General features: G+C 35.9%; 1 protein-coding gene across 6 annotated transcripts in view; it reads right to left on the reverse strand.

The window, feature by feature from the left end:
* SASH1 (SAM and SH3 domain containing 1) overlaps positions 1-13,148 on the reverse strand; it is a 421,695-nt gene that overhangs the window by 20,157 nt on the left and 388,390 nt on the right. For 2 of the 6 annotated variants that reach the window (XM_053459412.1, XM_053459414.1), the window contains exons 9-10: positions 3,321-3,453; positions 2,103-2,437 (exon numbers count right to left, since the gene is read on the reverse strand). In XM_053459412.1, the coding sequence (XP_053315387.1) occupies positions 2,103-2,437; positions 3,321-3,453 (468 nt within the window). Of the gene's footprint in view, positions 1-1,631; positions 2,438-3,320; positions 3,454-10,950; positions 11,259-13,148 lie in introns of those variants that run through there. The other 4 variants (XM_053459410.1, XM_053459411.1, XM_053459415.1 and 1 more) reach the window with 3 other exon arrangements.

A 13,148-nucleotide genomic window follows, 5' to 3' on the forward strand; every position in this document is an offset into this window, starting at 1 on the left:
TACCCCAAAAATATTAACAGTGTTTTAAATGTGAACTAACAATATGGTTTCCAGTAAACTGGGTGGCTGATTCACTAAACACTACGTTGTGGTGACTACAGATGGAAAATATTAAGTTCAACTTTTTTACTATCCATTATGGGTCCCAAACTCACTGTTTGTTGAATCCCTGAAGTTTTTTGTGTACGCAAATACTTATTATTACATTAGAAGATAAACCTTGTATAATGATGACTAGGGCCGTTTCAGGACTATAAGCTATAGCAATCTATATGAAATAAAACGTTATACAATCAACAGCCTTATAAGACATGTTCAAAAATCACAGAGCAAAATAATCCTTTTAACTATGAGTACATATATATTTTATCACTGAATCCATTATAATTTTTCAAAATGTAATGAGTCATCCAGCCTAACAAACTTTACTTTTTCCTTCTCATTTCTTATTGCTGTTTTTTAACCTATTCGTAATAATATTGTTACTGGGGTGCCTAAATGTTCATTCAGTAAAAAGTTCAGTAGTTTCACTAAAGCTAAAACTTCTATATGGTTTATAGAGCATTTACTGTAAAAAAAAAAAAAAAAAAAAAAGGTCTAACAGGAAATACTGTTTTCTATACGCTAACATTTACTTAAGTTACCACTTATTTGGAGGATGATTTTGGGTGGTGGTTCAAGAATACTTTTTCCCAGCCTACTGATGAAACATGTCGGAGATATTTCCTTATTGCTATTTGAATCCTTGACTAGGGCTGGTATTGTCGGATGGTGAAATGGTCAATTCAATGCGATAGTCATGCAAAAAATACATTTTCAGAAACCAATTGATGTGAGAAATAAAATAACTGCATGCTCAATTTTCGGAAACAATATGGGACAAAGAACATTCCGACACAGAATGACCACTTCCACACAGCATGAAGTGTTGCCAATTCCCAGAGGTTGGAGTCAGCAATGTTTCACTCCAAAAAAATGGATGTTTTCTGGATAGCATCCTACCGCTTGGTTGTATAATAAAGAGGAGATGAGTTTTTCAACGAAAACCTTTGAGGACACATATTCTTGTGTATATTGCAGGGTGAATATAAAACACTGAATTTTATGGAATTACAAGTATTAACTAAGCAATGTACCACACTATGAATAAGAGTTACTGTCCTTCTGTGCAACAAAATGCCAATTGATGTCCTAAGATATTTTTCCATTTTGGCTCAATAATAATACAGACTGCTATGAACAAGAAATGTACATTTTTGCATGTTTGCTGCTTTAGTATTAGAGAAGACTTGAAATACATACAAATGGAGCCAAGGTATATGATGTTACTGACAACCTAAAGGAACTTCAAATTACCATATTGAAATATTTATACTTTGAGATTTTAAAATACACTAGAATGTTAGGTCTGTATTGATGGTATGTGCTGGTTTATACCTTATAAAAAATTGCAGGGGGCACTATTCATGTAAAAAGTGTCCAGGGTTCATTACATTAATTGGGATCTTTTAAGTTTGGAAAAAAATCTGGATAGCTAAAGTAAACGGAATGTGGAGGATGAGCTATGCAGAAACATCACTGACTACCACTCAATGGAAAATGGAAGCATAATGCCAGCTCTTTCGACTCACAGACTTTTGATGGATTCTTAAGAGAACCCTTTTAGTACAACGGTCCATTGTGGCAGCCCACTTCCGTTCAGCCTCCTCCTCTTCTTCCAGCAGGCATCTCTTTTCTGCTTTGCTAAGAGTCCTGTCACAGACAGGCCGTACAAGGTGGGTTAAGTTCAAGTGGCTGTACAAGCTCCTCTCCACTATGTAGGTTATGTTAAATTCACTGACTGTGCGGCCCCGCGGTCTCCTGTTTGGAAAGACACAGCTTCCACCTTTGACCCTTTGACAGAATGGTTGACGATCACAGGTTGGAGAAGAAGTTCCTTTTCTGGTTGGACGCTGGCAGAGAAAAGCTCTGGCACAGGAGTAGCTAGAATCAATTTTCTTCAGTCTTATCTGTTTCCTGATATTTTGTACTTCTTCCAGGGAAACTAAAAGATGATGCTTGTGCCTGTTTCTGTCATAAAAGCAAACACTCTCTGTACTTACCCCATGGCTTAAGGAGCCAAGGCTTTTCTTCATCTCTCGTTCTGTCATAGAACGGGACACCTTCTGAGACTTGTCCTCTTCAGGATAGGAAAAAAATGTACCAATCTTCTTAGGAGGTTTAATTAGGCCACGTCCATCAGATTTACTCAATGTCTTTACTAGTTTTCTGTTTATACTTAATGTGTCAAAGTTTCCAGAGGAAGGAGACACAGTAAATGAACAATCATCATGTTTTTTCTCTAGTGAATTTTCTCTACATAATGGCTTCTTATTTACCCCGGAATAAAGTGCAGATTTATCATCCACTATGGGAGGAATTGTATTGTCTTCAATACCTGCAAATGAAAGAAAAATACATTTTTGTACATTTTTTTTCGGCCTAATTATCTCAATGGCTTCTTAAGACAATGCATAACCCACTATTGTGTCTTAATAAATACCAATATTTGTTCAGCAACCCCCAAGTATGGGGGCAAAAGGGCCACATTTGGGGCATGCACATTTTTCAGTGTTGATGACATTTGGTGATCCTGTGCCCATGCCCTATTTGTGACATCTTTGAACCTGGCTAATTCAATGTACCCAATAAAACCATATATTTTAACCATATATATTCTTTCCATGGACATATTTTACCACCAGCCTTTGTCAACAGTATTTGCAGTAGTATTTTTGTGTGTGTATTTTCCCCAATACACATTGTACTTTAGGTATTAATTTACAGCTCCTGGTATATGTCACTGTCAAACAACGCCCTAATATGTGTTTAGCACAACTCCTGAGTACAGTGATACCCTCATGCGTGGGTTTGTTGGGCTGTTTGGGGCTAGAAGGCCACATTTGGTTCGTGTGAAAATATATAAAAAATTTAGCTTTTTTCTAATTTTTGCTAGTTAAATTTCTCATCCTGAATTTTCAGCTTATTATCTAACTATGGTCTCAAAAGAAAGCGCTGTCTCTCCTTGAAAAAAACAATATATAGTTTACATGGGTACACTATTCACAGGAAAGGAGAATAATCGTTGAACCGACATAGCGCAAAAATGGCAAAATTGCTCCGGGACTTGAGGTATCAAAAACCCCTGGGACTGAAGGGGTTAAGGACTCAAAGCTATGAAATTACAAACTTACTGTAGATAAACAAAACATAGCCATTTATTTAAAAAATAAGAAAACAGATATTACTGTATTGAAATGCGATGTTTTGGTCGTACATACTTTCAGAATTGGGCTTCTTCATTTCTTCTGCCCTAATAAGTTTCTTTTTAACACGACGTGTGGAATTCACCAACTTGTGCAATCTCTTAAACTTCACAGACTCCTCAGACTCATCTTCTGATTGTTCTCTCGACTGTTAAAAAAGGAAAAAAAAACATTCCCATAGGTAAAGTAAAATAGAAAATGCATAGTACATAATACTGGAAATAGGAAATAATACTAATTTCCCACAGGAATTTGGAGCAAAGTGACAGAGTTTTAACAGTTTTAAATGTATCAGCATGGTATACAATATACATACATTTTATTCCTTGATTCTTTTCGGATTTCTACCTACTCTTTTCCCTTGACAGTTACCGCAGCACCAATTTATAAAAATGTGTGCATATGGTTATTATATATATATATATATATATATATATATATATATATATATATATATATATATATATTCTGCTAATCCAGAACCACTGACTCCACAAAATCTGATACGGATATCACAAAAATGTGTACATCTCAAATAAACAATGCAGATAACACCACACATTACCTCTTATTTGTAAACACAAATGAACCCACACAGTTACTTTAGTCACCAAATTATTACCACTTCCTTAAGCCTGTAGGTATATAGATATAGTGCAGTGTTTTTCCATTCTCATGTCATATGTTTTTTTTATTGATTCCATTCATTTTTTTTGTTTGATCAAACATACTCTATCCATCCCAGCTGTTCCCTCTCAAGAGCACAATATAATAAAACAATACCAAAAGAATGCATTTCTTCTCCAACAGCATAGACAGCAGATGGAACAGAGATATTGTACCGGAGCCAATTTATATACAATATACTTCCTGTGAACATTTTGTGAAACATAGTGGAGCTTTTAATTAGTTATTGCTCTATATACTATAGTTATTATTAACGAGACAACTTTAATATACTGTCACCTATAATATTATATTGTTACAGCATTTAAACTTCATAGCTGAAAAGGATTTGCTTAATTATAACAGCAGTAGGGTTCCCTTTATCAACATGGATTTGATATTTTCCTCCACTGTAGTCTTCTATTATCCTATTTCAACAGCAATTATTACCAATATATTGCTCCACATAAAAGCTTTTAAACACATGTTTTCCTAATAGAGCACAGTAGAACTTCATTATGGGTTAAATAAACCCCATTAATTCATAAAAAAAGGCTTGTTTAAATCTAATATCAAAAATACCAATCATGGCTGACGGGGAGGAACTAGTGCTTTCATCTCTGCAATATCATTTTTCAATTATTGTTTCATTTGGCAAAAGATGGCAGAAAAAAAATGTTGAAAGGGATTCTGCAAAAGAACCACAAGTGATTAGAATAAAAGCATCTGAAAGCTCCCTGAGCAAATTGCGTCTATACTATATAGAAAGTAAAATGCGGCCAAGTAACATACGCAGGAGTAAGATGTGACATCTCTGGTTAGTTCAAAGCGACAAGATTTTGGAAAGCAGCCGTGTTCACGATTCAACTCCAAAGTATCAGTCATTCCGTGTAATAGAAGGTGTATATATTGTGTACCTCGCACAAGTTAATAATTAGATAATATTAGCACAGGCCGTCGAGATTTTGAAATAAATTTTTTAGAGACCATATCCAATTAAAATATTCCTAGGAAGGATGTCTTAATCATCTTTAAACCAGGTAGTCATGTATGCACACCTATTTGTGTCCAACACGAGAAACAAACATCAAAACAGAATCTGACCTTTTATCTACAGTTGGGCAACCGTTTTAACTGTATATACGGGAGGAAGCTAGTGGCAAAATTGTTCAAGGAGCTGGAGATTAGAAATTGTTTTGGCCATCCAAAGCAAATTATCATACATCAATGCAAAATGTCTGAAAAACTGGATATGAATGATGGTCTTGCACTGTATAAGGGAGCCGAGCTTCAGAATTCTGAGTCCTTTTTGTGGCACGATCAATGGTATCATTGTGGTGCCTGACCATAAATGCACAATTAAATATAATAAAGTAGCTATTTAAGGCCAAGGCTTCTCATAAACATGAAGAATTGTTACAGTAGATTGACTACAAATCTTAGATTCATAAAACATGTTACAAGTGAGTGAGTATGCAACTGAGAATATTTTTAAAATTCAATCTTGTTTAGCATGACAATCTTGGGTCATCATCTATTGACACAATAAATTTGCAGCTCAAACTTTTTCAAGAAATTTACAAAACTGATTAGCAACGTAAGCTTATAATGCATGCACAGTAACAATTCTGAAAACTGGCCCCAGAAGAAGCTACTCAATGATATATTTGATAAACGAAAATACCACAGATTGATATGGAAAGCTGGGTCAAAGTTTGTAACAAATTATACAATTAATGTATAATTCATTTTAGCTTTAAATTATAATGCATAATAATTGTTGACTTTGACCCGTATCATACTGATCCATTGTTGGTCTGCAAGCAAGTGGTGGTAGAGAAAGAATGACAACAGGCCAACAGACAAGATCTACAATTTGTTAGTATGTATGCCAAAATTGTATATATTCCGTCAAAAAAAGTTTATCCAGAGGGATAATTATAAATAACGTTACTTAACCCCTTAATGACAAAGCCCGTACATGTACGGGCTCAAAATGCATTGTTTTCAATGGGTTTAGGGACCGCCCATTGTCCTTAAGGGGTTAAAACATGGTTATTTAAAATTTTATCTACCATTCAGCTTGTTGAATTTATTTGGTGATAAAGGTAACTCAAAATGTGAAAGTGAGACATCCAACATTTAGCATATTATTCCTAAAACATGTTCATGATAAGTCTACTACTTAAATTTACTAGTTCCGAAAAAGTACTATTTGTTTGATGATTTTGATATACCATGCAAAAAACACAGAAATGTCTTCTATATTTCTGGCAAATGCAGGAAATGACAGCAAATATTTCCACTGCACTGTGCATGTGGCAAAAAAAAATGATGTTGGCTGAGGTGCGAGGTACATCTCTGCGTTTGGTGCCCAAGTGTTTTATTTAGGTTTCTAAGGAAACATTGCATCAGATTGTAGACAGCTGCTTGTATGGTTTTAAACCAAAACAAAGCAACCAATCCAATACACAAAATTACACATTTAAAGGGAGAGGAGGACGTAGGCTGCCAATAGACTAGACTGAAACCTACGGGAAGGTTGGCATGCTTCCTAGGGTGGAACTTCTCAGCTTTACTTGGAACAAGTGTATCCTTCGTACAGCTGCAATGTTCTCATCCATAGAGAGCAGCCAGATTTTTTTCCTCTCTCTCTTTAAAGAGAGAAGTCTTTATTATATTTACACGAAGGAGAACAGGAAAAAAAGGAGAAACTTGAACAGCAGTTGTACAGTAAACATGGAGAAAGCAGCTACTTCCAACGATGGACTGAAACTCTACGGGCACTGTGTTAATCGACCCATCCACTGCGGGCTGATAAACATACATCTACATGATACGCATCTTTCTGGAAAAGCACTTTACCAGCAACGTTTCAGCCAAAACAGAATTCAGAGGTAAAAAGAAAAAAAGTAAGCCAGTAAACTGTGCGTCCCTCAATCATTTTTTCATAACACTTATATTTTCGAATGATTATTCACAATAAAATATGACGATGGATTAGGTGGCAAGATGTCCATGTTGTGGAATCAAATGTACTCCTCTTATGTTGCATACACACACCATGTGCATCCCTGTTAACATCACTCTTGATGTCCCCTTTGTAGGGGCATAATGGAGAATGAAAAGAAGCATCCATGAACAAGACCATAAACAGAATATTTTTGTTCAGTAAGTAGGTGTCATTTGTTACATTACCCATCTGCGGTGGCATGAAGATCTTGCATTTAGGTCACAATATAAGGCAGATGAACATGCAATAGGATTCTACTGGCCTTTTTGTCTTTGAGTGTGTTATACGTATGTAAATGACTATTAAATAAGTTGTATGCATGTGCATGCTGAAAGGACATAAGCTGTTTACACTACGGGTAACTGGATATTTTATATTAAAGTCAGCATTATTTGTCTATTTCACGATTAGCAATCAGGCTTGAGTTATTTAAAGTTCCTATCTAGGATATAAAGTAGCACACATGGGCAATGCTCACTGGGGCCATGGCATACAGGGATCATCCGGGTTAGAAATCACAGGGGACAGTTGGTTCTTAGTTTGGCCCCTATGACCTCAATAGTTATACAGTTGGTTCCGCTTCCTGTCTTAGGGAGAACTAATGGTTGTGCTGTTCTTTGTGAGTAGAGCTACTTCCTTATTTTTTTTTTTTGGGCTTATGGGGAATTTCTTTTATGCAGAAAATAGACGGGTTTTATGTGCTAAAAACTAAACTAGCAAGAAAAAGATGAAGAAACTACATTGATTTAACAAATACAAAACTAAAACACATACATATTGTATGTATGTATATGTATGTGTGTATGTATGTATATGTATGTGTGTGTGTGGATATATACATAAATTAATGTAGTACACATACATAAGTTAAAGATGTATAAATTATCTTGAAATTGTTCTGTGTATATGTATTTCTTTAAGAACTGGAATGTTACCAATGATCTGAGAACAGTACAGAATCATCTCCTGCTGGCTTTTATCAAGAATACTTTGGGAATTATTCTCCCTGTAGCTGTAGTCAGTCCCATACAACCCCAGCATTTTTGGCAAGCTGTTGTTCCCAAGTAATATGTAAAATGTCCGTGAGAAGCTGATTCATCCAAAAAAAATAATGGCAGACTTTCTAAAGCATTAATGAAGAGCGCTGATAAGTCCTATTATTTTCAGCAAATGTCAGTTTTAGTATTGTTTACCATTAAAACATACATTAATACTGTACTGTGCGCAAGCTTTCGGCAGGCTTTCAAAAATAGACGTTAACAGATCTGAATCAAATCAATATTTGGTGTGACCACCCTTTGCCATCAAAACAGCATACATTTTTCTAGATATTCTTGCACACAGTTTTTAAAGGAACTCGGCAGATAGGTTTTTCAAAACATCTTGGAGAACTAACCATAGTTCTTCTGTGGATGTAGGGTGCCTCATTTGCTTCTCTCTCTCTCTCTCTATGTAATCCTATGCAATAGTTCTTTATGGCCTTGGTTGTATGTTTGGGATGCTGTCATTCTGCAGAATAAATGTGGGGTCTATCAAGTGCCTCCCTGATGGTATTGTATAAAAGATAAGTATCTGCCTGTACTTCTCAGCATTGAGGACCAAGAAACTCCATATACAGAAATGCAGCACTTGAACCTCCATCATTCTTTGCTGTTGCCTGTAAGCACTCACTCTTGTAGTGCCCTTCGGCGATCCAACTGCCTTCTGCTACAGCCAAATATTTCACATTTTGACTCTTGCCGCTTGGCCTTGTTTCCATGTCGGAGGTATGGCTTTTTGGCCACTAGTCTTCCATTAAGTCTTCCAGATTTTCCCAGACAGTAGATGGGTGTACCAGTGTCCCACTGTTCTCTAGCAATGCTGAGCTGATGGCACTGCTGGACATCTTCCAATTGTGAAAGGAAGTAACCATGATGTGTGCCAAGTTTCCTTGGTCGTCCACTGCATCTATGGTCCTAAACAATGCCAGCTTGTTTGTGCTTCTTCAAAACAGCTTGGACACCCCGTTTGCCTTGACTTTTTTGCCTGTGAGAGACCTTGCTTATGTAGTATAGTAGTTACCTTGTGTCTGTAGTTTTTATTACATTAAACTGTCTTCAGTAGCCTCACCTTGTTAGTGAGTTTGGTGGTTCCTCGCCCAGTTTTATTCATCCTACACAGCTGTTTCTGTTTCAGTTAATAATTGCATTTCAACCTAGATATTAAAATGATCATTAGCACCTATTTGGTTTAACTATTTAATCATATACATGATATGCCTACAAAATCCATCCCTGACTATGCAAGTGTACCTGGAAGAACCGATGCTGTTTTGAAGTTTTTGACACAGTACCATTGCACAGTACTGTTTATTGTAAAAGTACTTTTCCTTTGGTTTGCACTCTCACAACCAAGAATCTGTTTAAAGCAATTTAGACCATACAAATGCAATTACAAATAGAAACGTCTGTTAGTAACAATGTCATGGTTAAACCATACAAAAGTAAAGAAATATCTGAAATAAAATATAGGTCTGAGAATGAATATATTTAGGGAAAAAATAAGGACTGATTTTTTTTTTTTCAAATCTTGTGACATTAAAACAGACTATGAAGAGGCTCCCAACAGTCCCCTCTTTGTTCTAGAATGACAGAACATTGTTCCAAAGACCCTAGGGCACTATGTTCTATTGACTATGCCACTTCTCAACAATGTATTCATATCAACAGCACTGTAAATACCAAAAGTAATACAAGTTTGCAAATATTTAAAACTTCTTGCTTGTATACACACTTTAGCAAACGTCCTTTGTCATAATGCAACAGTGATGGAACAAAATGTAGTCCGCCTGTAAATAGCCTGATAATGAAATAATTACATCTCATAAGATATGTCCCCCTTACAAAACAATTCATTACCGTTTAGGCTTTCAGTCATAGGAGCAAAGCAAAGAAGTTAAGAACAAGCAAGGCGACATGACAAGCCCAAGAAAATTTCTGATTAGTTCTTCCAAATACAATTAATATGAATGTAATTGAATCAAATACCCTGTGTATCAATTGTTGTATCATCATTACAAATACAATTGCAGCTAAGAACAACCTTCTAAATATTCTGCAATAACATCAAACTGTTGTATGTGTAACCTTATCCACATGAGTTATCTTATCAATATTGCTGTCCATTTTCAGGTCACAAGCAAGCTTCTCTATCCCAGTAGCCATGAATGTAAACAACTGTAATCGTATAAGAATATAAAGGATCTTCTGTTCCAAGATAAGGTACAGCTAAAAGCCAACAAAATAAGATAAATACAGTCTTCATACATAACGCCAGTTAATTAAAACAAAATGCAAGCAATGCATATGTACTACTAAAGAAACATATATACATGAAGCCCCTTATGGAAACTCTTTGAATTAGACATTTGTGTTGAAATAAACTATTTGTTTAACATTATCAATACACACAGTGGATGCAAACAATGTGTTGATTTTAAAATAAAGATGATGCATATAAAAACTAGAATATAGCTATAAAACATACACCATTATATTTAATATATTTATAGGAAAGCTAAGTAAACATACAGCTCTGGATAAGCCTCTATCTATCTGTAAGTTTCTATCCCATTAAAGTGAACTATAAAGTCCTTGTACAATGAAAAACAGTACAAAAAATCCTCAACTATTTAAATATGTTTTTAATAACTGTTATTAATCAAAAAACCTAAAATGCTACTTGAAAATGGGCAGTTATTTATCATTTTTCAGATAACCCAATTAACTAGAATAGAGGTGAAAGGAAACCCTTTTTGCAAATGGAATAATATAAAAAAGACAGCAAATAAGGCAGAAACGCAAACACAATCATATAAAAAGATACCAAATGAGAGGTTTCTGCAAGACAATAAGAAGAGAAAAGTGAAGTACTAAAGTCCAATTTTGTTGAAACAGGAATTTCTGAGTAATGGGTTTTTTGACTTACCAGCTTCGGCATTTAGGAAGTCTAACCCAGTTCTTACTGGATTCCCTGACCACTTAACTGTTGCTTTGTTTCAGACTTGTAGTCCTCAAAACTGTGATAATGCACTTCTTAAAAGCCACATGTGATTGCGATTGTGTGCACGCGACCTTTTTCCAAGTTACACTATCAGGAACATAAAAGGCTCCAGATCCCCAGCTATTACAAAAAAAAAAAAAAAAAAAGAGGAGGGGAGATAGGAAAAGCAGAAGAAAGAGGATGCTGGACTTAATTAGCCGCCTTCTGCTCTCTGACTGATTCCCCACATCCTCACTGAGCAGCAGAGCATATTGAAAAAAAAAAAGGCATAAGTCATCAGCTTTAAGCAAATCTTCTATTCACCACAAGAAAAAAAGGGAGTGTTGTATGTAGCAAACAATCCCCGTTTTCACTGACGAAGGCTAGCTAACCTCTTGCTGGCCTCAAAAGCCTTAATTGCTGTCTATGGAATTTTGAGCAAATGAAAAGAGGGGGAATAAAGGTTCTGCGGGCATTATCAAATATATAATTTGTAAAATGGGACCCTGACCCTTTAAACATCCTGCAACTGAAAAGTAATGCCCTAGAGCAAAATGATTTGCGTTGTGTTCTTGATGTTAGATTTCTAAACTGCATCCAGTTTCATGTTGCTTTTGAGGGCTTAGATTCTATATTATATATTCCCCCCTTCATATAGTGTACGATAGAATTGATGTTACTCAGGGGCGTACCTAGAGTATTTGGCACCCGGGGCGGATCCTGTAAGTGGCACCCCCCCCCCCAAATGTAAAGACATCTACAAAATTATGTTGGCAAGAATATTTATTGCACCAATTTGTAAACTGTATGTCAACTGTAAACAACAAGAAATCTGAAAAAATAAATTAATAACTTATAAGTAAAATAAATATGTTTAAATAACATTTACTGAACATATAATAGTGCTTTCTTTAATAACCCCCCAAAAAAAACAACAAACACAACAAGTTTCTAAGAAGACCTAACAAATGAGTGACAAACATTACAAATTAAGTACTGGCTAAGCAGCTCATTTGAGCATTTGCATATATAGTGGTGTTGCCATGTCGACTCATGATTATATATACCATATGAACCAGACACTGACTCTGGTATAGCATGACACCTATCACTATATACTGAGCCAGGCAGTGACGGTGGTACAGCATAATGCCTATCACTCTATACTGAGACAGACATTGACGGTGGTGCAGCTTAAGTAATTTCATTATATATTGAGGCAAACATTACAGTGAAACAGCATAACTCCTATCACTATACACTGAGCCAGATACTACAGTGGAACAGCATAACACCTATCACTATAACTGAGCCAGATATTGATGGTGGTACAGCATAGCCGCTATCTTTATATACTGAGCTAGACACTTATAGTAGTACAACATAACTATCATTATACACTGAGGCAGACATTGACAGTTGTGCAGCACAACTGCTATCATTATATTACATAACTGTTTCCATTATATACTGAGGCACGCGCTGACGGTGGTACAACATAACTGTTATTATATACTGAGGCCCACATTGCCGGTGATACAGGATAACAACTATCACTTTATACTGAGCACACATTGACGGTGGGGCAGCGTAATCCATATCACTATACATTGAGCCTGACATTTACAATAATGCAGCATAACCCATATCACTATATACAAAGCCATTGATGTGGTGTAGGCCTACCACTTCAGTGTCTGGCTTAGTATATAGTGGTAGGGGTTATGCTGCATTATTGTAAATGTCTAGATCGATGTATAGTGATAGGGATTATGCTGTACTGCCCTCAACTGCAGATCAGGGGAAGACTGTGAGAGTCAGTACAGCCTTCCCTTCTTCTGACTGCACCGTGACATTGGGAGGTCCTCTCCCCGTAATCATCCCCAAAGTCCATTTGTCCCCTACGTCACTAAACCACAACTCTCTTTTAATTACTCCCTGTAGTTCAGGTATAGATCAAATAAACAACACATGGAAACAGCACGTGCAACTGAATAAGACATAAATATCCTGTATTTACAGGTATACATAAATAATGTATGGAAACATAGCATTGCAGGTATAAATCAACAGAACACACAAACCCAGCATTGCAGGTATAGATCAACTGGAAATCACTCAGCACTGAAAGTATAGATCAAATA

The sequence above is a fragment of the Spea bombifrons genome, chromosome 3, assembly GCF_027358695.1.
Source record: "Spea bombifrons isolate aSpeBom1 chromosome 3, aSpeBom1.2.pri, whole genome shotgun sequence".
Taxonomy (NCBI): Eukaryota; Metazoa; Chordata; class Amphibia; order Anura; family Pelobatidae; genus Spea; species Spea bombifrons.